The 25129-nt window shown below is 43.1% G+C and overlaps 1 protein-coding gene across 2 annotated transcripts in view; it reads right to left on the bottom strand.

Annotated features, from left to right (window-relative positions):
• UHRF2 (ubiquitin like with PHD and ring finger domains 2) overlaps positions 1–25129 on the bottom strand; it is a 75951-nt gene that overhangs the window by 47994 nt on the left and 2828 nt on the right. For both annotated transcript variants that reach the window (XM_077344963.1, XM_077344962.1), the window contains exons 2-3: positions 17483–17725; positions 12049–12311 (exon numbers count right to left, since the gene is read on the bottom strand). In XM_077344963.1, coding sequence (XP_077201078.1) covers positions 12049–12311; positions 17483–17725 — 506 coding nt within the window. The remainder of the gene's footprint in view (positions 1–12048; positions 12312–17482; positions 17726–25129) is intronic.

Here is a 25129-nt window from a genome sequence, read left to right as displayed (position 1 = left end):
AAAAGGCCTCTGTGAGAACCCAACCTAAGGGCATCTGTTCTATACACTGCAGTTTTTCCCAATAATATGTTTGAAAACATCAGTATATGCAAAATAGCCTTAAAGCAGCATCATGAGACTTAAGGGAAGAAGAGACTAGGGCTAAAGCTCATAACAAAGAAGCAATATGACACCATAAGGAAATTTAGGATTGGATCTAAAGAGAATTTAGAAAATGCAGAGGACATCTATAGTTGTGGGGGATTGTCACCAATTTCACCATCCAACTACAGCCTCCTCTACACTGCATTCAGTGCCATTCTAGAGTGGCATGGGAATGATAACAGGAGGAGAAAAGCACTGTTCCCCACGTGGAACTCTGTTTATATCTGTAAAGATTTAGCCATTAACAGGTATGGCTGAAAGGTGATTGTCTGGAACAGTGGTCCCCAACCTTTCTGAGGCTGGGGACCGGAAGGGCATCGGGCCGCGCCCGCGCATCGGGCCGCATCCTGCAGTCCGCACCCGCACATTGGGCTGTGCCCCGCGGGCCGCGCATGGCTCATTCGGCCCCGCGGGCCGCGCATGGCGCATTTCAGCAACGCATGGCGCATTCGCGCAGGGGCGGCCCGTGCGGGCGCAGCCCGATGCGCGGGCATGGCCCGGCCCTGATTCCCTCTCCCCGCCCTCCCGTAGTAAGAAGCTTCCCGTAGTAAGAAACTTTTTTACTGCAGGGGGGGCGGGGAGAGGGAGCTGCGACCTGGCGCCATGGCCTTCGCGGCCCGGCACCGGGCCACGGCCCGCAGGTTGGGGACCACTGGTCTGGAATACTAATAGAGCAACTTTCTTCAAAAACATGAATTCAAAATATTTTGTAAGGTACACAGAAGACAGGCAGATGATAAAAACAGCACATCTAGAAGCTCTTCTTAAGTCAAAACATACAATTTAAACACCGGCATAAAAACCAGCAAAAATATTCTGACTGCTCCTTTAGAAAAAACAGAAAACTCTCTGAAATAAAATGGTCTTATATGTTTTCCTCAAGACCAGTGAGGAAGTGCTCCACTAGTAATCCATAGCTCTAATGCAATCAAAGACACTTTAGATTAAGCAACTATCATCCAGACCTCCCTGAGGAGAGTCCTTGCAGCTGGCACATAGTTTCATATATGGCAGTGGTTCTCAGCCTTACTAATGCTGTGACCCTTTAATACAGTTCCTCATGATGACCCACTATACACAGGCCAGAATGCCCACGCTGGCGGTGGCAGGGCATCAGGGAAAATCCCCGATTATGCTTGTCCCCATCAGCAGTGCAGGCATAGCCCGGGCCAGGGCCACGGACGGCCCGCCTTATCAGAACGCGGGAACGTCCGCGGTCCCTGGGATACTGCGGGCACCAGCAGGGGCTGAGGTGGGCCAGCGCTGCGCATAATTGACAGCGCCAGGCCTTTTGGCCTGCCCGGCCCCAATCTACATTGTACTTGTAGGGACACCACACACTCCTGCGACCTTTGCGGAGCCAGCAAGGGCGTCCCCTGCCCCAGATATAGAGTATGCTGGGGGCCCGGCCCCTCCCCACTCACCCACGGCTGCTGCCATTGCCGAGCAGCATCCCAGGCTTTCTGACCCCGGTGTACAGCGCGTATGCGCGTGCTACACCGGGGCGTCAATGTACACTGGGGAGCCCTGCTCCCGTGTGTACACGGAGAACAGCGCAGCAGCCACCCAGCGTAGCAGCCACCGTGCATAATAGGTAGTTGTGGTGACTCCATAAAATTATGCAAGTGTTCTTTCACAGAAATTAAACCAAAACTGACCAATGGCGTGAAGATCCAATTGGATTTTTCCGGGGTTTCCCACCATGCCAATCTTGCTCTTTTCTGCTGCTCCAAACAGACGAATGCTCTATCTCAATCTACCCTGCAAGGCTGTTTTGTACATGGCCACCCCCTCCTTGGCCAAACTGGTTGCCTTGCCGCGACTCCTGTGAAAGAGTTGTTCAACCCCCAAAGGGTCCCAACCCCCAGGTTAAGAACCACTGATATAGGGACTGGTGGTCTGTCAAGTACTAATGAAGGTTTTTCCCAAAAAGGTTTTATGCAGACTAAATACTTTTAGGAATTCAAGAGAAGTGAAAATAACATGCTTGAAGGAGCATCATATAATTAAGACGGTATAACATACATGAGAAGCAAAAAAAAAAAACATAGGGGGAAAATATTTTGGGTTTGTTTATTTCATTTACTTATCTATTCACCATGTTATTCCACTCTCCTCCATTTTATCTTCACAACTACCATGTGAGTTAGTTTAGGCTGAGAGAAAATGAAGTTGGATCTGGAGCAAAGAATGGTTGGTGAGAGTTAGAGGTTCAGAAAGAATTTGCCAAAGCTGATGTAGCTGGAACACAGTGTTTCTGGACATGGTTGGGAGTGCAGGATTAAAGGGGGAGGAATAAAATATATAGGAGAACTGAAATGATAGCTAGATCAAACAGCAGCCCTGGAGACAGACAATACTCTGTATAATCCAGTAGTTCTCAGATCTGTTGCTGCTACAACTACCTTTTTTTCTTCTGCTACCCTTCTGCCTGCTTCTTGAGTAATTTTGTACTTCATCTAAGGAAAGCCTCGGAAGTCCAGGGAGACTATTCTGTTTAAAACTGACTTCAACACTACTGAACACAAGAAGAACCTTCAAGAAAATCTGAAATTATTTGAAGTCTAGTAGCAAAATAAATCATAAGAGGGCAGAGATTTACTATTAAACTCGGTTGTATGAAAACCAGTGGATATTTTTGTACAATCTGAAATGGTTAGAAGCAGAGACAAAGGACACCCAGAGTTAAATAGACACAGAGACTGTAAGCAATGAGGAGGGCCAGTACATTCCACAGAGCACAGCCACCCTAATATCTGCCATATCCTCCTTATTGTTCATTGTAGAAGCTAATCTGGTATACTTCCCATCTATTGTTCAATCCTCTACTACCAAAAATGCATGGGAAATTACCTTGGTGTATTTTTTTAAAGGTGGGTCTGTGAAGATTTGGTCCCTGTTAGTTTATTTATATTATAATAATTACCAAGCCACCCTGACTTGGATAGCCCAGGCAAGCCCCATCTCATCAGATCTCGGAAGCTAAGCAGGGTCAACCCTGCCTAGTATTTGGATCAGACACCTCCAAAGAACACTAGGGGTCATGACACAGAGGCAGGCAATGGCAAACCACCTCCAAACATCTCTTGCCTGTGTGGCCAGACAGTCCTAGGATCTCCTGGCTGCATGACGTATATAGGTAAAGGTATCCCCTGTGCAAGCACTGGGTCATGTCTGACCCTTGGGGTGACGCCCTCCAGTGTTTTCATGGCAGACTCAATACAAGGTGGTTTGCTAGTGCCTTCCCCAGTCATTACCATTTACCCCCCAGCAAGCTGGGTACTCATTTTACCGACCTCAGAAGGATGGAAGGCTGAGTCAACCTTGAGCCGGCTGCTGGGATTGAACTCTCAGCCTCATGGGCAAAGCTTTCAGACTGCATGTCTGCTGCCTTACCACTCTGCGCCACAAGAGGCTCGCATGACGCATATGACATACGGTAAATAACAATTTATTGCAAACCCATACTGCATTACAAGGTGGCAGTTAGGAAGATTTACACTGTATCTACATATAGTATTCAGTGCTTCTGCCTACCTCCTGTGATTTAATATTCCTCTTCCAAACACACGACTTAAACCTTGAACCATAGCAGTGCACTGCAGCACTCAATATGCAGCACTGCAGTAAATGAAACAATGCAAAGATAAGAAACAAAGGAGATTCTCTTTCTATCTGCATCAAAGACAAACCATTTTTACCATAGCGTAAAAGCCAAAAATGAAGCACACATTATCTTCTGAACTTGTATAGTTTAAGCATTATAATCTTAGTAAAATATTAAAGTACAGTTAAATGGATATGTATACTAAACTGGCCCTACCCAATTAATCTATGTAATGGATATAATCCAAATCACACTGAAAACTATGACAAATTTCTCACTGACTTTAATAGTTTGTGATTATATCGGAAATAACAACTAGCAATTTCAAGACCAAAATTATTTTACTAGAAAAGCATACCTGGTGAAAGAATTAAGTTCTTAATTTATGTATTTATAACTAAAAAGGTTGGGAAAAAACTCAATTTACTACACAAAACAGGCTCCATTCTATAAAAGCTTAACCCTACTGAACCTGCTTCTAATTTTAAATATTAATGCTAACATAGCAGAACTCTCACGTGATCTCCCATCTCTATGGAAACCTTTCTTAGCAATTGGTTGCCCATGACGAAAGACTCCAGTTTTCCTTGACCACAGGCTCTATTTGAACATTCCTAGAATGTGATGCAAACAAAAAATGTTAACCCTACGTGAACATACAACAAATCTATCCTGAAATTTAGAAAATACTTCCATCTATGCCATGTCCCCTATAATTAAAATCTAAAAATGATAAGACTATTTTGAGCCCTTTCCTAGATCTAAGACTGAAACTGGAAGTATGTAATAGTGTTCCAGATCAAATTTCTGTCTCTTTTATAACCATTTAATAATACGCAACCTGAATCAAGCATACACAATATATCATCCATATACATTAAATACAATTCACACTTCTTAGTATGACAACATACTAAGGCTGCAAAGGACCCTCATTAGTGGAATCTCCCCTCCACCAGGGCCAATTACTGCTCGTGCTCAGGATTCCGCACCCCTTCCTCCCTTCAGGCCTGCAGCAAAGGGAGCTTCTAACAGCCCCTCACTGAGGCGAGAGACAAGTTTCCAGCAGCAATGCAGGGGAGTCTGTGGGTAAGGGCATGTATCCCTTTTTTTTGGAGGGGGGGGGGGAGAAACTTTCCCCTTCTACCCAATGGCTGGCTGACAGGGAGGCCACAGAAAAGCCCCTTCTCACTCAAAATACTGCTGTGGCCAGCCTCGCTGCTCGAGGTCAGATGCAGCCAAGCCATGCAAGTTTCTTCTCCGCAACTCTTTGAACGTTTGGGGCCTACTGCACAAGGTTGTGGTGCAGATAAAACTGGATGCTGCTGTGGAGGTTCCTTTGCCTCTTGCTTCATCTGCACAATAGCCCTGTACAGTAGGCCTCAAGTGTTTCATCTCCACAATAACACGCATGGGGGGCCTTAAATGTTTCTTCTGAACAACAACCCTGTCCACCCTCCAAAGCAGCTGTTTTAACCAGGGAAGCTGATCTTTATTATCTGGAGATGAGCTCTCCAGGCCTCATCTGGATGTTGGCTACCTCTGGCCTGGAAATATTCTTGGTGGTTGGAGGAGGGCTTTAAATTGTACAATGCCTCAGAGTCCACCCTCCGAAGTAAGCATTTTTGCCTGCAGAGCCTGATCATTATAATCTAGAGATGAGCAACGATAGTACACGTGATGGTAGAGGCTTACATGCTGAGGTTGGGGTGGAGTGGTACAGGTGTGTCTTGCCTGAGCTTTGGCCAGCCTTTACCAGCAACTGTTTGTATTTTGGGGCGCAGACAGACAGGCAGACAGACCAGCATGGTTCCTGCAAGTCTGGAAAATGCAGGAATATTTACAACCTGAAATTATAAATGGTGAACAAGTAAATGACTGGAGAGCCATACAAACTGAAATGACTTATCTCAAGCTTGGCCTGGAAAATAAAAATCAGTATTTGCCAGGTAAGTCCAATGAAATCAAAGCCATGCCCAGAATTTCAAGTGGAGTTAGCTTTACAGGGGAGTAGACAGTGAGACTTTGGGGAGAACTAGGTGATCCACTTTTATTAGGCAACGACTTGGCCTTGCGGACAACAGGAACTGCAGTTGCCAACAGTAGGCAGGCTTCAGAAGGGTAGACATCATCAGCCAAACAGATTGTGCTAGCAAAGGGATGTCTGTGGCTATATGCATTCCGTTTGAAGGGATGCATGTGAGGGGGAGATATTTCCCTTCAGCCTCACTGCCTGGAGATGAGCTGTACTTCCAGGGGATTCTCATACCCCACCTGGAGGCTGGCATCCCTAAACCGGAATGGGATACAATGCTATAGCGTCACCCCTCCAAAGCAGCCATTTTTGCATGGGGAGCTGATCTTTATAGTCTGCAGATGACCAGCACTTCCAAGAGATCTCCAGGACCCACCTGGAGGTTGACTGTCCCTGGTATTGATATATTCCTTGAGGTTTGGAAGTGGGCCCTCAAAACTGTGTAATGCCTCTGCAGCCACCTAAACTATCACATAGTACCCCGGACCTATTTCTGGTCAAGAAAACATTGCAGAGAGGAAGTAAGGTTGCCAGATTGGTGTAGCTTCATGTTTTGGAATTCCACACTACCTAGGTATGCATAAACCTGACTAGGGTAAAGACTGCTGTGCACACAGAGACCTCCTCTTAGACTCATTATGCACGGGGGTTTTAGCGCACATTCGGGGTGGAATGGCGGCGACTAAAATCACCGATAACGCACGGAGCCGGCTGCAACTGGCCGCAGCTTCGGTGCATGCCGCCGAAAAAGCCGTGTCAGTGAAACGCGGAAGAAAGCGCAGCTTCCGGGTGACCGGGGCGCAACCAGAAGCGGCGCCCGGATCGCCGCGTGCATAATCAGTTACTCTGGGTTTTGCCGCTGTCGCGCCCCGCCCCGTACATAACCGGTATGCATCGCGTCTTCCCCCTCCGCGTTTTCCATGTGACCCGAAATCGCCGTTTTGGTGGCTGTGCATAATGGGCCTTAGGGTTGCCAGCTTACAAGTGAGGCACTAAACCAACACCAAACCATGAGCTAGTGTCCGTTGTATTGCAGAACTTAACAGGCTTTACTACTAGTCAACAATAATTGCCACACGAAACAGGCTAGCATGCCCAGAACAAATTTCTGGATATGATCTATCATGCATAAATGTCAAGCAAGATGTGAAAAATATCATTTTTGTTCTATCAATAACATGGTGGATTTCAGTTTCTGCATTGTGTCTAGCATTTCCCCTCAGGGCAAATTTTATATACTCCCCTTATTCTTAGGTTTAACTGGATGACAGGCATGGCATCTTAAGGAAACAGCTGTAGCAACATTTCTAGATTCACAGTCTGATATCTAATAATTGGTTGTTTTATAAACCTATATGAGCTTCACTTTTTTCCATAGGCTTGATGTTATCTAGAAAGTGGACAATAGCCAGCAATATCATCTCACCAAGAAAATACTGATATCTTAACATACAGGCAAGATAGTTGATCATTTTCATAGGTAAGACAGAGGAAGAACAGAATTTCCTTGCCAGACCGTCTAGTTTTCTACCATATTAGTAAGTGCAGATTGGATACATGACACTGTTCACTCTATGCAATTTCTACTCTTATAGAGCAAAAGGTGTATAAAAGGAAAGGTGTATAAAGGGAAAATCACACCTCTGCTGCTGTACATGGCATAACTTTTCACCCTTTCGTATATCTGTGGTACAGAAGCTGGATTTTTCCCATGATTCTTTCACCAACTTCAAACGTTCTGGAAACATAAGTGATGCTACTAGTATTTGGGAATAAGAATAAACAGCCACAAAGACTGGCTCTTGGATATGTGGAGACTGCTGCTTTATTTGCATTCCTAAACAGGTAACCCATATGAATCAAGTGTTCACTCTACATCTTTGAATCTCCTGTTGTGGAAAGGACACAAGCACCAGTCATTGTATTTGATACATACCCTACCCTTAATACCCCCATCCAATCCCATGCTGCTCCAGAGACAATCCTTGGAAGAAATCTGGAGAAGGACACAAGGGGAAGGAAGCAAGAAAGTTTTTTCTGAATACAACCTAATCTAATCCTTATAGTTCCTCTATATATTTGTGAAACAGCCTGGGGGGTGGAACGTGTCTGGCTATCCAAGTTGTAATAGGGCCAATCAGGCCCTGCTGCTATAGCTCCCTCCCTCCCTGGACACTAACCACATTCCTCTCAGACACACCAGAGACAGAGACACACAGAGCCCTGACAGACCCAAAACGAGCCTTTAATCCCTCCTATCGCTCCTGCTGCAAGGGAAGCAGAGAAAGACACAGAGAGAGCTGCCCCAAGCTGCTGACAGAGACACAGAGAGAGCCACCCCTACTGTGAAGGAGGGAGAGAGAGACAGCGAGAGCTGCCCCAAACTGTACATAAGCCCTCCTTCCCTCCTACAAACCAGCCCTGATTACCTGCTATGCCTCCTGCTGCGAGACACACCAAGACACGCAGCGAGAAAGAGACACAGAGAGAGAGATCTGCACCTCCTGGTGTCCCCTAGGTCCTAGCGCCCATTGCATTTCTGCTTGCAATAGGCTTTCTTGCTAGTATGTACATATTACTGTGTTTCCAATAGAACACATAGAATGGCTATCAAGATAAGTATAAAGATCCAAGAGACACTTTTCTGTTTCACACGAGGATAATCTACTAAACCCATGTCAAAGAAAGCATAGAGCTCTGCAAAGTGTTCACTTGTAAAGTTAACACATCATTCTCATCAAATAGACTAAATTTCCAATCTCAAAGAAAGTCTGTGTTCTTTCAAATAGTTACAAACCCTTGTTTTCAGATCATTCCAAGAATTTTCAGAGAGCCCTCATCATATTTATGGAGAAGACTGTTTGAAAACTCTTGTTCCTTAATGATAGTGCTCATGACTGAAGTCTTGATTTTAATGTAAAAAAATCTTAATGTAAAAAAATCTCATTTATAATTTTTACATAGAGAACCAAAACAAATCTATTAATTTCACTATTATTGCTCTTGTTTCATAAAATAGAATCATAGAATCACAGGTTGGAAAGGGTCATACAGGCCACCTAGTCTAAACCCCCCCCTGCCCAATGCAGGATCAGCATAAAGCATCCAGGATAAGTATCTGTCCAGGCACTGCTTGAAGACAGTTTATTCCACTGCTGAACTACTCTGACTGTAATTTTTTCTTAGTATCTAGCCAATATTGTTCTCCACATAGTTTAAACCCATTACTGAAAGTCCTATCCTCTGCTGCCAATATGAAGCTTTCCTTGCTCTCTTCTAAGTGACAATCTTTCAAATACTTAAAGACAGCAATCATGCCCCCTCTCAACCTCCTATATTCTAGGTTGAACATTCCTGAGGTCCTCAGCCTTTTCTCATAGGGCTTGGCCCCCAGGCCCCAGATCATTCTCGTCACTCTCCTCTTGAAAAAACAAGGGCTGGATCCTTCCAGGTCTTTCCGACCTGTTCAACTATTGTTCAGTTTCGTATCTACCATTCCTGGATAAGATGATTGAATGGGCAGTTGCAGGACAGCTGCAGGGGTCTCTGGAAGGAAAGGCACTCAACCAACTCCAGTCCAGCTTCCAGCCTGGCCACAGAATGGAGGCAGCTCTAGTCACCCTGACAGATGACTTCCAGAGAAAACTGGATCTAGGCAGGTCAGCACTGTTGTTTTTATTAGACTTGACAGCAGCATTCAACACAGTCGATCACAAGCTGTTGACCCACCACTTAGCTGACATGGGGATTAGAGGCACAACCATTATGTGGCTGCAGTTTTTCCTCCATGTGCTGCCAGGGGCTCATGGAAATTGTAGTCCATGGTGATCTAGAGAGCCACAGTTTGACCACCCCTGCTCTAAAGGAATCAGAATATCCTTGGAAGGCATGTCTAGAACTTTAACAGAAACATAACTGGGGAAGTTTTACCCAAATACAATAAATCAGTAAAAAAGAAACCAATAACATAAAGATCCAAGGCCAAATGTGGTCCTCAAAGAATAATAAGCTACCCCAAAGTCATATGATGCAAAAAAGATACAGCAGAAACCATACTACATCAGCCCAGAGGCAAAACCACCAAAAGCACATAACAGAGACTCAATCTTTAACATGACCTGACCTTTCCCTCCCTTATCTGAGGGAAAGTCAAAAGATCATATTTGATACAATCAGGAACCCTAAACTGATTCTTGCAGAGAAACAGTGGAATGAGCTCCCAGAGGAGACCAGGGTCCTGCCAGAGCTAGCACAGTTCTACAGGGCCTAGAAAACAGAATTCTTCCACCAAACTTTTGGTTGGGGCCAGTGAGCTGATGACATCTATTGAGCTTTCCAGACCCCCCCCCCCCCAAATCAGATATGCCAACCGGACATATCTTGGGCAATTTCAATCTGACAAATCTGCTGGGTTATGGTCAAAATAGTTAATGATTAAATTGTTCGTTGTTGATGCAGTTACTGAGTTTGTGTTTTATCTGTCATATTGTATTCATGTTCTCTGTCAACCATCCTGAGCTGAAAGGAAGGGCGGTATTAAAATATAATAAAATAAATAAATGAATAAGATGACTCTTACAGAGGGACCAGATAATAACTCAGCTTGTGGCATTGTGTTGTTAGCTTTCAGTAGTTTTAAATGTATTTATGTGTTTTATTGTTTTATTGTTCATATATGGCTGTAAGCTGCCTCAAGATGAGCGGCTCAAGAGAGGCAGACTATAAATGCAAATATAAATAAAACAAATAAAATGGAATAAAATGCCAGTTACTGCTTAAGCAGAAAATGCTCTAGATCTCTTACCCCTCCCCCTTGCGCACACTCTCCCCAACCAGTACTGTTTGCAAAAATCATAAAAATGGTCAATATTTATGAAACTTTTGCAAACATTTCTCAATACTTAAAACAGATTTCCAAATACCACTTCATTAAACAGGACAGTATAGCCACCTTCCTGAGTTAATCACAAAGTCAGGCTCATCTTCTGTCAAAACTAATCTTCTAGTACAGCCTCTGGTAAGACAATATCTGCACCCCTAGAACTATCACAAGTATTTTAGGTTACTGTCATCCTGCAGACCTGTCTTCACCAGCAGAGTTACACTGACTACTCAGGCAGAGTATGTTCCAGATCTTTTGTCTCACCTCTCTCTCACTTGCACTCTCTCCTTTCAACCCAACCCTTTCCTCCCCTATCTGAGCTTCTGGCAATGTAATCCCAGTCTATTTGGCCAGCCCCTCTCTCTTCCATCTCTCTCCCTTTCCCCTAAGCCTTCTTCAACAATCATGAACTCCCCCCCTCAACAAACCCCACTTTCCCCTCCACCCACTTCTGCTCTGATCCTGTGCCTCTTCATTCTCTTGCAATTAATCTCCCCTACAGGTTCAGCCCCCTTTTGGAATGCAGCCCCACATTCTCCCTCCAGGTGGGTTCCTCTCTGGACAAGCACATGTAAGGCACATTTGAGTGCCACAATTCTTTTCAGCATTAGGGATTATGGGAATTTACATGGATGGATTTTATCATATAGTACTGCCACATAAACTACCTCTTCTGTTTGGGCTTTTCCTCATTTTCTTTCCACAGGGAATCAAAGATTTGTTCACTTAAACAAAGGTGCCTCTTTACTTTCCTGTGGGAATATAGTTCAATTCATGAGTACATAGCCTTAACATTCTGAAAACTGGGTCTAGCCATCACATATATGTATGAGCTGTTTCCTGCTTTAAAGTTGATTCCCTTGCTCATATTTGTACCACCTTGGGATAAAAGATATGTGCAGTGACTATGGCAACGGGAGCTGGTAACGGTTCACCCTTCCTTAGTGAGTCTAACCTATGAAAGTAAATGGATTTCTGCAAACATGTAGAATATTAAAGTGTTGATACTCATTTCCTCAAAATAAACCTCTCAACATTAACTAACACACAAACTTTCCAAGATTCAGATAACTAAATAATATACTGATAAAAACTAACTTCCTATTTCTTTGCTGTCTTTCAAGCCCATTCAGAGTCTTGTTATTTCTAGATTGTTAGTTTGAAATAAAGTAAACATTTCATCCAAAATTCCTTCCTCAAAATCTCTCCAAAGAAATTCACTATACTCAACAAAATGTTTTATGCCTACTATGCTTCTGCTTCCTAGTAACTGAAATTTGAGTTTGTTTTCTTAAGGATGCCAATTTCTTGGAAAATTCTCAGTTGATACAAACCATATAAACTCACATGTGTCCTCATAATAATATCAGCAGCACTTACTCATCATACTTGATATGATAAATAATATCTTCATCATTGTCCATATAATCTGAATAAGATGTGGAAGGTGTATTGTCCAAATGATTTGTATTTTCTCTAGAGTGATCTTGATTTAAGTTTCCATTAGTCCTTTTGTAATTACTGGCACCCTTTCCTTGAGCTTTTCCATTTTTATGTCCTTTTGTTGCTTGAGTTACATTTTCTATGTGAGCTTCAAACCAAGATCCAATAGTGACATCTCGTGCATCCACCAATTCATTTATCTAAAAAGAAATTGACAGCGATTGCTATGTTGAAAAAACAAATTTAACATCATGGGCATTTCAAGCCAGTTAGGTTGTCAGTTATAATACAATGCATTTATTTAACTGTAGGCAAGAACTTTCTATCTACACATCCTAATAGAATGCTGCACATTTACAATGCAATTCTAAACGGCTTCACACATTTAGTCCACAGTTTTCGAACAGAATAACTATATTTAGGATTTCTTTATTAGAATACCAACCTAATTTGATGCAATAAAAGGTATCAGAAAAATCTGAATTGGAAAGGAGCCACACATTTAATCAAATGGAGTGTTTCCCATTCTGTTTTACTCTTTCTCATCTCCATGACATGGGTCACATAAGGAAATTATCTAAGTAGCTTTGAGGGCTACAGATTTTAGCCTTCAAATTTCTAGGAGTCCTCTAGTTTCTCTATAATTACATTTTCACTATAGATGTTTCTTGCCCCATATGACACTGTTAGCCCTATCTGGGGAAAAACTATTCTCTTCCTCTTTCCTTACACTTACACTCCACATTTAAAGAAAAGCACTTAGCTGATAACTGATAACTTTCTTGCATTGTCTGTCTCTAAAAGAAAAGTGCATAATATGTCTTTCTAGGTCTGCTTTAATTGCATAAAAAGTAGCTGTTATACATTTCCTGAAGAAATTAGGATTTTCCTCCATGAAGCACTTCCAGAAAACAGAAATCACATCTTCCTACCACTCAAAACAGTTTTGTACTTTGCCATTTGAAAGTGTGATTTACTGCCCTCCCTGCCTAGCTCGGGCAAGTTGGTTGACTAAAAAAGTCACAGGGGTTTATTGTCCAATGTGAGACAGACCTGGTAATGAATGGAACAATTCCTTTCCACCATGTGCATGCTACCATGTGACTTTTTAAAAATCTGTATATCCATGCACATGCATCTATGTATCTTGAGGGACTGTGTATTCTCCTACTATATCTCAGAAGCATTGATCAAACTCCTTTTAAAAGAGTGGAAAATTGTAACAATATCCTCTGCTCCCCAGGATGGTTGCAAATACTCCATGACTTTATAAACCTTATGAACTTCTTCACTAATGAGAAAAAATTACTTCTTTGAGATTTATAAAATATAAAAGCAAAAATGTTGGAAGACTACATTGGGACTGACTACATCATGAGACTGAAACTAGGACAGCCCTGAGTATAAAACAGAATTTTATTGTCTAGAAAAATTTCTCAGGTTGTTCTAATGAAATTGTATACTTTTTAAAGGACAATGAGTGTTTTGAAAACAAAACCAAACTGAACACTTATTTCATGAATCTTTGTATTTCACAGGGCAAACTAATTAATAACAGTAAAGTTTTCATGCTATTCCTTAGCAATCTTAACTTCATACCAATTAGATACTCTACCCATTTTTCACAAAATCATCCAGCTGACTGCAGCTATGTTGTTTTTACAATTCAGTATTTCTATTAAGAGAGAACACAAAGAATTAACCTAAGTGAATTACTTCTTTCAACAGCATCTGCTTGTTTCCTACTACTCAAAGTGGATTGCATATGTGGCCTTATTTAATATCTTCTAATTATAAGCAATGATATCTTCTTTGAAATTTGAATTAACACAGGGGTCCTATTAAAAAAAAGGTCAGTCCTAACATAAACACAATAAAGTCAGTCTTTTTCTTCTGAGCACTAAAACATAGAATGTGATTCATACCAATTAATGTCATAAGGCTAGTTTTTATGAACCATTAATGGAAAGAAATCAATTAATGGATCTTTCCATTTCCCATGCAGCTCCCAGCAAATCAGCTCCATAAGTTCAGGAGTTCTTAGGAACAGGAACTGGATGTGGCACAGGGACTGAGATAAGAAGGGAAAAATCAGCAGCAGAAATCATCCCCTCCCCGTGCACAAGCACTTACTCCATTTGAAGAAGATCAAGAGGGGAGGGGATGATTTCTGCTGATTTCTCCTCAGGATGCAGCGCTTACTGATGCTGCACCCATCTGTTCCCAATGGTCCTGAAACCCACTGAAGCAGCTTTACAGGGAGTGCAGAAGCCTGAAAAAGGAAGAGATAAAGGGGAGAGATCTGTTCCATGTCACTTTCCACCATGGGCCTTTATCTAACTTATCAGTTTCTCCAGAGAAAGATAAGAGGTCAAACCCATTTTGCTCCCTGTGCTGTTCCTGAGGGTTCAGGGAAAAATTGAAAGGGGGGGGGAGGGGCTGCAATAGGTGATGAAAGATGAAAGATAACTACAAAATCTTGAAAAAAAATGAAGTTAGCCTGCTACAGCAGGTACTTTTCAAGCTGGCATTTTGTAGTCACTGAAATACTTTAAAAAAATCTTTTCATATGGTTTGCTCCTCAGGTAAAAAGGTAAAGGTATCCCTTGTGCAAGCACCGAGTCATGTCTGACCCTTGGGGTGACGCCCTCTAGCGTTTTCATGGCAGACTCAATACGGGGTGGTTTGCCAGTGCCTTCCCCAGTCATTACCGTTTACCCCCCAGCAGCAAGCTGGGTACTCATTTTACCGACCTCGGAGGGATGGAAGGCTGAGTCAACCTTCAACCTGAGTCAAGCCGGCTGCTGGGATCGAACTCCCAGCCTCATGGGCAGAGCTTTCAGACTGCATGTCTGCTGCATTACCACTCTGCGCCACAAGAGGCTCTCGCTCCTCAGGTAGAGACTTGAAAATTGCCACCTGTTCAATCATCTGTAATGAATAAGAATCTTTACCAGGTAACTAAGAAGCAGTATAACAAAAAGGTAGGGTTTTTTGTAGATATCTCTGCAGGACTATCCTGAAAATTAAACTTAAAGCTAAAACACATGCATACAAAACCCGCCTCAACCTGAATTATTATATTAGGGGGAGGCTCTGGGGGGGAAGTTCTCAGATCTCATTGGTTTGAGATTCTGAGATATTTAATATCTTGCAGAAAGTAATTTGCTGGTTTGAATCATCCCACATTATTGCTGTTGTTGATGGTATTATTGATGTTCTGAACTGCACTGTATTATCCCTACTTTTTGTGTAAACTGCCCTGTGCCTCATGGGAGGGCGGTATAGAAATCTAATTAATTAATTAATTAGACCTAAAAGCATTTTTGCCATGCATCTCCCTGCTAGTGGCACTTGCTACCTAGTCAGCTCTATTGCAGTGGTGAGGATGGCGTGGAGTAGAGGGTTAAAAGCTGGCTAGATGGTTCTGCTATAAATTGAGCTAGATTGCTTTTGCAGTTATGACCATGTGGAATCTTTTTTTTAGTTTCCACCCTTTCTCTAGTCTACTCAATAAGGCATGATACAACTCTAGGCCTAACAACTACAGTAGATCTTACAGTAAGTGTTATCAAGAGCTTTATTCCCATGAAGATCATAAGGGGTGGGGGCTGCATATATTAATTTGAATTACCATGACAAATATTTGGTTAATATGAATATAGTGTAACTGTATGCAATGTACCTTCCTGATCCAACTAATATGCTCTCAAAGCTTGCCTTCTGGTTGCTATTTCAATGCCCCTACTCTAAGAAGAGAGGAATGGACAGAACAATGAGCAAGAGAGAGGGTTCCCAACATCTAGCTCCAGCCTATCATCTAGTCACTGGATCATTAATGAATTAGAACAAACTCCTCAAATTAAAGTAGTAAATGGGACTGTCCTAGCATAAGTAGATCAGGAGTTATGACTTCAGTTGAGTTATTACACTGAATCCTCAAGCCTTGGTAACAGGCTTCTAAGAATTGAACCATTAACAATGCCTGAATTCCAGCTGCAGCAGTATATACTTGAGTATCAGCAAATTTCTATGGTAACTGAATATTAAATGAGGCATGTGAAAAGGCTTCTATATTTTCAGCCAAATCAAACCAGAACACGGGCTCATTTGGAGTACAGTCAGTAAGATAACACATGAAATCTGGATTGGTATGCCTCTCAAAGCGAGAGAAAATAATATAACCTCTTATAAAGAATAATAATTTGGCCTTATAATATAGAAAAAAGTATATTCCTTTATAAAGCAGCTTCTATAGTAGTTCTCATTCTATCTAGTAGCATAGTGTCAAGAAAAAGAGGCAAACCTCAAATCTTACAGACTTTCTTTTAAGCATAAAGTGGTGTTGCATTTTCTACTATAATAGCATCCAACAGGAAAATATTAACACTGGACAAAATAGGAACACTATCAATTTTTCATAACTGATGATCTACCTGGTTAAATTCTCAGTGCTTTTACAATAAATCAGTCAATTAATATAATAGTAATACAACAACATCAAATTGACAACAACAAAATCACAAACACAAGGGAAGTTCTTACTCAATTGATAAATTATTACAAGGCAGTCCTAATTACTTCCCATAAACTGAATAAAGCTTGGGATTTTAAACATCACAACTACATCCATGTATTCCCACAGGTTTTTAAATCCATTCTAAACAATTTTGTTAGTGGATGTGTGGTCTTCTTTTTTGAGAAAAATAACTAGTACACTAGAATTATCTTTTGAAATAAGATTCTGTGTTTGAATCTCTGAATCTACAGCTCTCTTCTGAACTATGATATTCCCATGAATATCAAAGACTTCTGGTATAATCACTATTATTTCTTATTTACTGAGAAGCTGTTTGGTCCTATGACAAGTACAGCTATATCAGCAACATAGCTCTGGAATTGGAAGTGGACCACAATCTGTGCTCTCTGCCAAAAAAATGAATTTCTCCCAGCTTATTGGAAGCAATATTAACCAACACTAGGGCTAAGCTACCAATGCTACCACTTAACAAAGAAAACAAAACCAGATTCATAATATCACTTCAGGTCACCGTGATTAGCATAATAATTTTCTGCAGGTAGTACCCAAAGAAGAATCTCATGCTATGGAAAGAATAGGGGGCAGAAAGTCACCATCCCACACTCTACTTTTGTTTGCATGGACAAGACTAAGCAATCAGCACTGTTTGTCTGTACTAGCTCTTAGATGACATCAGAAGATGTAGAGGAAGAAATGATGACCTCTTACTGGTTTCACCTAATCAGTGAAATCTGCATGAAAAGCCTAAAGTTCTTATATGGTATATTTTTCCGTATGGCACAGGACTTTCACTTTAGCCATGCACTTAATATATGAATCTCAGGGTTTTACCTTATATTGTCCAATCCCAGGATCAATAAGAAATGTGCGGGCTGATGTAGAAGGCTCATTGAATGATCCACTGTTTGCTCCTTGCTTGACTTTGTTCTTACAGTTGGCAACTGCACGGGGAACAGCCTTTCCATCTTTATTAGTTAATGGACTAGTAAGAGCATCAGACTCTGAACGTATCAAAAGCTGAACTATATCATTCAGTCCAACATTATAATCAAATAAAGTATGTCCATCTTCAAGCTGTCCAAAACACAAAAGAAGTGAGCGTTATTTCAAAAATATTTGTCTTACAAATAGAAAGAAATGAATCACTAAATCATTGTATACTGTTATGTTTTTCATGCAAAGGTGGAAAACAAGCATAAGCACAACAAAATAGTTACTGCTGTTGTTCTGCACCAAGATGTCCCATCCTAGGGGCTCCCAAAGAGGGTGACACCATTTCCCATAGACTTTAAAGGTGGGGAAAAAATGATTTCAGCAGATTAATTGCCAATTTACTGATTCAATTCCTACTGAAATCATTTTTTCCCAACTTTAAAGTTTATGGGAAATGGTGTCACCCTCTTTGGGAGCCCCTAGGATGGGACCCCTTGGTCCAATCTTCTTGAAACTTGCAGGGGAGCTCAGGGAGGGTGTTCAGGAAGATTGCACCAGGGGGTCCCATCCTAGGAGCTCCCAAAGACCATTCCCCATAGAAGTCTATGGGGAGACATGTTCAAACCAAAGAACCTGACACTCCATTCTATCCAATAGAGCAGATAGGGGTACCCTCTTTGGGAGCCCCTAGGATCGGACCCCTTGGTCCAATCTTATTGAAACTTGCAGGGGAGTCAGGGAAGACCCTTACAACTTACACCCCCTCCCCCCAGCCCCCGGGAAGGATTTCCAATGCAAATCAATGGCTCCATTGACTTGCATTGGCCTCGAATCAATTCGGAAGGCTCCAAATCGATTCGGATCGGTCCGAACTGGGCCCCCTTGCACAACCCTAACAATGGGCCTGTTACCAAATTTATTTTATGTTTGCTCATCGCATATCTTTAGAAGCTTTTTCAGCTTGCTCCCAACTTTGGCCTCTCTGATGGCTGACCTACAGTGCCTTGTAATCTGTAGATACTCTTCTTTAGATGTCTGCCCTTCCCTCCATTTCCTTTTTCTTCTTTAGCTCCTCCTGAAATTTTCTGTTCATCCCAATAGACTTCTTGAATCTCCTAACAGGATGGTGGGACTTTACAGCTAGCTAGCAAAAAATAATGATTATCAAGCTCAGCCACAGTTTGAGCCTGTGCTTTCCAGGAATACAATGGAAGTCTGGCGGCAAACTCTTTTAAGCTTCGTTCTTTTCACTATAAGACAGACATTCCAGAGAAAGGAAATAACACATAGGAAACAGACAATTCAAAATTACTAAATACTGTAGTCAGACCAGTATACAATGTTTTGAGAAACTGCTGGAACTATGTGTGTTTCTACCTGTTGTTTTTCGAGCTTATGCTGGCAAGTATTGAGAGACAATAATAGATGAAGTGGCAAAAAATGCAGAAGATGCATTGTGCAGCATACTACAGACAACAGAAATTGTATTACAGCTAGATGAGTCAACTTTGCCAAGCAATTAATCTTCACTTCTTGCCTATGTCCCCTTTATAAAATACAAGAGTTTGACTCAAGGCAACTAACAACAGATACTAACAGAAGTCAATATTTCTTGCTGTTGAACTGTTCTACAACGACCAGGAAATTCCACTCATTAACATCTTTGTGCAACTCATGGAGCACTATCAATGACTGGTTGCTATCATGTGGGTATTGCCTTCTTGGGGGAAAAGGCAGTGCAAAATGGCTTTACCATTCACTGTGTCATTCATTGCTTGCGCAACTCATTACATGCTGTCATTACTGCAACGAATATAAAAAAAGACGATGGTATCAATTATCTATTACAGAAACTCTGGGTTGAGAATGAGGATTTTGAATGTTTGCTTCTTCATAGTGAAGTTTGTCAGTTATCAAAAGCCAATGGTTTGAGGTGGTATTATAACTTTTGTGACACTGCTGTGGAGTTTTTAAAACACAAAAATGCTTTTGAGTCAAGAACTCAAACACCTCAGTCATGACATAGCTTGTTTATCAGAACTATTTGAAAATTCAGTGAAATGAATTTGCAGCTGCAAGGAAATTAGGTAAATCTTATTAAGGCCAAATCTGTTGTTTCTCTTTTATTTCAAAATTAGTTATATTCGAATGAAATATAGGCTGCCTCAACCTATATGAGTTTCTGAGCTTGACTGAGCTGAAAAAGAATAGTAAGATATGTGATGTGACAGTTTGGATATGCTGCTTAAAGGTACATTTGAAAATTAAAGATCTTCTTTTGATAGGAATTCTAGATTGGGGTAATAAGCACATTTTCAAGTGCTCAGGAAGCTTGGGGTAGTAAAGACAGAACTACTTGAACTACACAATACTGAAGTGAAACCAACATTTAACAAATTGTATCAATTTGTTACAGAAGGAAATGTCTTGTTATCCTGCACGATGGAGAGTGGTTAAGAAGCTCCTTGTTGCATTTAGTATAGTCATCTAACTTCATTCCAAGCAATCAAATCCAAATTAATAAATGTGGTGATTTAAGATTCCTGCTATAATCATAGAATTGTATAGGGCCATACAGGCCACCTAGTCCAATGCAGGATCAGTCTAAAGCATCCAGGATAAGTATCTGTCCAGCCACTGCTTGAAGACTGTACATGAGGAGTTCACCACCTCCATAGGCAGTTGATTCCACTGCTGAACTACTCTATGAAAAAAAAATCCTGATATTATCATTCTCCACATAGTTTAAACTCATTACTGCGGTTCCTATCTACTGCCAACAGGAACCTTGCCCTGTCCTCTAGTGACAACCTTACAAATACTTAAAGACAGCAATCATGTCCCCTCTCAATCTCTTTTTCTTCAAGTAGAACATTCCCAAGCCCCTCAGCCTTTCCTCAAAGGGCTTGGTCCCCAGGTCTCTGTCCTCTGAACCCTCTCAAATTTGACCCAAAGTAGGCAACCTCCTACAACAAGTACAACAGCTACCAAACTGCGAGAATGGACTACTCTAACTACAGATACAGTGCCCCCCGCAAGAACAAAACACTGAAATAAAGAACTGTAAAACTCAACACTGAAAGAACTGTAAAAATCAACTTTTAAAAGAAACACAACCCCAAGAAGAAAAGGCAAACAATGCTGCCCCTCAGAAGAATAAATAAACATTAGGAGACACAGTAAATCCCAAAACACCCCCAAAACCCACCTAAACCCACCTCACCCACAGTAACCAAAAGAATAGTTTCTGAGAGTCCCTCAGTCAAACTGTTGCTGTCCTGTAAGCCAGTGGTCCCCAACCTGTGGGCCGCGGCCCACTGCCGGGCCGCAAAGGCCATGGCGCCGGGCCGCGGCTCCCTCTCCCCGCAGTAAAAAACTTCCCAGGCCACAAGCTTGCGGCCCGGGAAGCTTCTTACTGCGGGAGGGCGGGGAGAGGGAATCAGGGCCGGGCCGCGTCCGCGCATGGCGCATGGTGCATTCACAAACAATGCCTTTTTCTTCAGGGTACCCTGATCTTCCAGAGTAGCGAGGAAAGAAGAGAGAAGCACAGCAATGAGAACTACAACAATCTGGAGTAGCTTAGAAATGACATTGTTCAACGATGGAGAACAATTTAGAGACCGAGCACCCAAACTGCCACCCAAAACCCATCTTTAACCGCTCCTAGCGGAGCGGATTAAATAAAACAGTAAGGGCCCCGAGGGCGGGCCCTGTCCAGGATGAGAACTAACAACTGCTGGACTGACAACTGAAGGGGCCAATCGGCAGGCGCTTTGCACCTGCCGATTGGGTCCTTCGAGTGTCAGTCCGGCGGCAAGCGCGGCTCGCAATTGGTTCCTTGCCAATGGACTGACCAATCGTGAGGTGCTTTGCGCCTCCCGATCGGTCCCCTCCCACGCTCACCACATTTGCCCACCCGCCGCTATTGCTTGCTTCGCCTTTCCGACGATGACGGCGGAGCAGCAGAGGTGGTGCCGGCGCTGCCGCCGGCACCGGTGCTAGCGACGCAGCCACTGGCCACGGAGCCACCAGCGCCGGCCCCACAAGAGCCGCCATCAGCTGTAGTGGCGGGGCCGTGAGCAGAGGCGGCGGCACAGCCGCGAGCGGTTAGCAGCGGGGCCACCATCGGCGGCAGCAGAGCTGCGAGCGTCTGCGGCTGCGGGGCCCCGATCGGCAGCGCCGGCTGAGCCATCAGCGGCGGCGGAGACGCCAGTGCCCGCTGCCCCCGCTCCGCCCGCACACAGGACTCCGATGGGTCAGTTAGGCCGCAGCGCGGCGGGGGGGGGCTGAAATAACAGTTAGCACACACTGTATTTAAACTACAGCGGGCTTATTTTCTAGTTCATTTTTAACAAAGTGCCAACATGGCAATTTAACCTCAATACTGCCCTTTTGTTCCCCCCCTTCTTCTTTCACCCTTTTCCCCTCCCTTTCTCTTCAATTTGTCCCTTTGTTGTTCGCCTGTTTATTTTTAGAATTTATTCCCCGTAGTTTCCCCACACCTTTCCCTTCCCTACCTTCCTTCTTCACCTTTGCTACATTGAGTGGAGGTGGCAAGGCCCCAGGTTGTGTGGCGTCTCCAGTGGGGTCCGGCCTAGCTTTGCTCTTGCCAGGCTCCGTTCAGCGCACTTCCCACTCCTGCGAATGCTTGCAGACACCAGCCCAGCTGAGTGACCCAAGCGAATCGCTTCCCAGGCTAGAGAACACATGGCAAGAGTCCTCCCCATCCCCTGGGAGCCCGGAAGCTGGACCTTGTGCAAAATGACTCAGCAAACTTTGTGAGTGCCAGGCACGCCATGGGTTCACCACTGACAGAGTATATCTAGGACCAGACCACTATCAAATACTGAATAGTGGATTTCCATTTCCTCCAACTGCACTATAGCAGGGATAGAAATTCTTTAGTTTTCAATCAATCATCACTTTTTAATCAGTGCTGGAAGGGAGCATGATTATTACACGATAAAGGCTCACTTTTCTATCTGGAGTAAAATGGAGTACATCACCAAGCTCTGCTGCCAGATATAATAAATCTTTTCCACTTAATATTTCTAGTAAGGCCTTGGAAGAGGAGTGTGTCTCATGTCCCATCCCCGAGTATCTCCTCCTCCAACTGGCTTGCCTGTCTGTCCAGCGGCCAGCCAATCACCTTCTGTCCCCCACCCCTGACCTCCTTTCACTTCCTTCTGAGGCTTGGAGGCTCCAGATCCATGCCGTGTGAGAGCTGCCCCTGCGGGTGAGTTCTCGAACAGCTGCCTGCAGCCTTTCCAGGTCCTGGGGGGAGGGTAAGGCTGTCCACAGAGTTCTTCCAGTCCACCCCCCTAATCTAGCGCCCATTGTATTCCTGAATTCAATGGGCTTGGCCCTAGTAGATATATAAAACCTAAAAATACTTTAGAGAGCACTGTAGGTCAATGGACAAGAACTTGTCCCCCAGTATTTAGAATCATAGAACCTTTCAATTTTGTCCAATTCCTTTTAAAAGTGAGGCGTCCAGAACTGCACACCCCTACAGAAGGTGGGGTCTGACCAATGTGGTATAAAGTGGGACTATGGCATCTTGTGATTTTGATGTGATGCCTCTGCATTTACCACTGCATCACACTGTTTGTTCATATTTCACTTACAGTCTACAAGTACCTCAAGATTATGTACACATCCAGTTTGCATGCTTCTCATCTTTATGGCCCACATGTAGAACTCTACACTTCTCCTTATTGAACTGCATCTTGTTCTCATTTGCCCATTTTTCTAGCATGTTCAGATCTCACTGAACTCTATCTCTATCTTCTGGGGTGTTCATTACTCCTTTATTTATTTGACTGGTTGAACTGCAGCTGTTGGGCCAGCCAGCTTGCAGCAGCTGACAACAGAATGATAAAACCACAATAAAATCACACTAGTCAGTAATAAAACCCTGACCCGCCCTCAACAGTCCCATTCAGCTCAAACAATTCAGCCTGGTTCCATGCTACAAGGTAAGTGTTGAATGTTTAATTAATTAGATGTTTGGAAATTTGGAGAAGAGTCCATATAGATCCTCCACAACCTGGCCTCAGTCGAACACCTAGCAGAAGGGCTCCATCTTGCAGGCCCTGCATAACTGTAATAGCTCCAGCAGGGCTCTCAGTTCTTCCAGGAGCTCATTCTACCCAGTAGGGGCCAAGAACAAAAAGGCCCTGGCCCTAGTTGAGGCCAGGTTTACCTCACATGGGCTAGAGATCAGTATCCTTGCTCCTGAAATGTAATCTGGATTTTCAGATAGTTAGGTGGGATAGGGAACTGGTTAGAAAATCGCACTCAAAGAGTTGTTGTCAATAGTGTTTCATCAGACTGAAGGGAGGTGAGTAACAGGGTACCTCAGGGCTCGGTACAGTACTTTTTAACATATTTATTAATGATCTAGATAAGGGGGTGGAGGGACTACTCATCAAGTTTGCAGACGCACCAAATTGGGAGGACTGGCAAATACTCCAGAAGATAGGGAGAGTTCAACGAGATCTGAACACAATGGAAAAATGGGCAAATGCAATTTAATAAAGATAAGTGTAAAGTTCTGCATCTGGGTCAGAAAAATGAAAAGCATGCCTACTGGATGGGGGATACACTTCTAAGTAACACTGTGTGTGAACGAGACCTTGGGGTACTTGTGGATTGTAAGCTAAACATGAGCAGGCAGTGTGATGCAGCGGTAAAAAAGGCAAATGCCATTTTGGGCTGTATCAACAGGGGCATCACACCAAAATCACAAGATGTCATAGTCCCATTGTATATGGCACTGGTCAGACCACACCTGGAATACTGTGTGCAGTTCTGGAAGCCTCACTTCAAGAAGGACGTAGATAAAATTGAAAGTGTACAGAGGAGAGCGACGAGGATGATCTGGGGCCAAGGGACCAAGCCCTATGAAGATAGGTTGAGGGACTTGGGAATGTTCAGCCTGGAGAAAAGGAGGTTGAGATGGGACATGATAGCCCTCTTTAAGTATTTGAAAGGTTGTCACTTGGAGGAGGGCAGGATGCTGTTCCTTTGGCTGCAGAGGAAAGGACACGCAGTAATGGGTTTAAACTACAAGTACAACGATATAGGCTAGATGTCAGGAAAACATTTTTTCACAGAGTAGTTCAGCAGTGGAATAGGCTGCCTAAGGAGGTGGTGAGCTCCCCCTCACTGGCAGTCTTCAAGCAAAGGTTGGATACACACTTTTCTTGGATGTTTTAGGATGGTTAGGGCTGATCCTGCGTTGAGCAGGGGGTTGGACTAGATGGCCTGCATGACCCCTTCCAACTCTATGATTCTGTGTGATTCTGTGTAATCAAAAGTACAGTGAACTCATTCCAAACTGCAAGTAACTATGATTTTTGGAAGGTATTTGCCTGGCCTTTTAAACACTGGCCGCATCAATTTATTTTTATACACATTATTTATATTTATTATATAGTTCACCGTACTCACTGAGACACAAGGCTGGTTACACAGAGTGAGTCAACTCTCGCAGCCCCACCAACCTCACAGTGACTGTTATAGGGAGAGGATGGGAACGTG

The sequence above is a fragment of the Paroedura picta genome, chromosome 7, assembly GCF_049243985.1.
Source record: "Paroedura picta isolate Pp20150507F chromosome 7, Ppicta_v3.0, whole genome shotgun sequence".
NCBI lineage: Eukaryota > Metazoa > Chordata > Lepidosauria > Squamata > Gekkonidae > Paroedura > Paroedura picta.
This window is presented reverse-complemented; position numbering and strand designations above follow the sequence as displayed.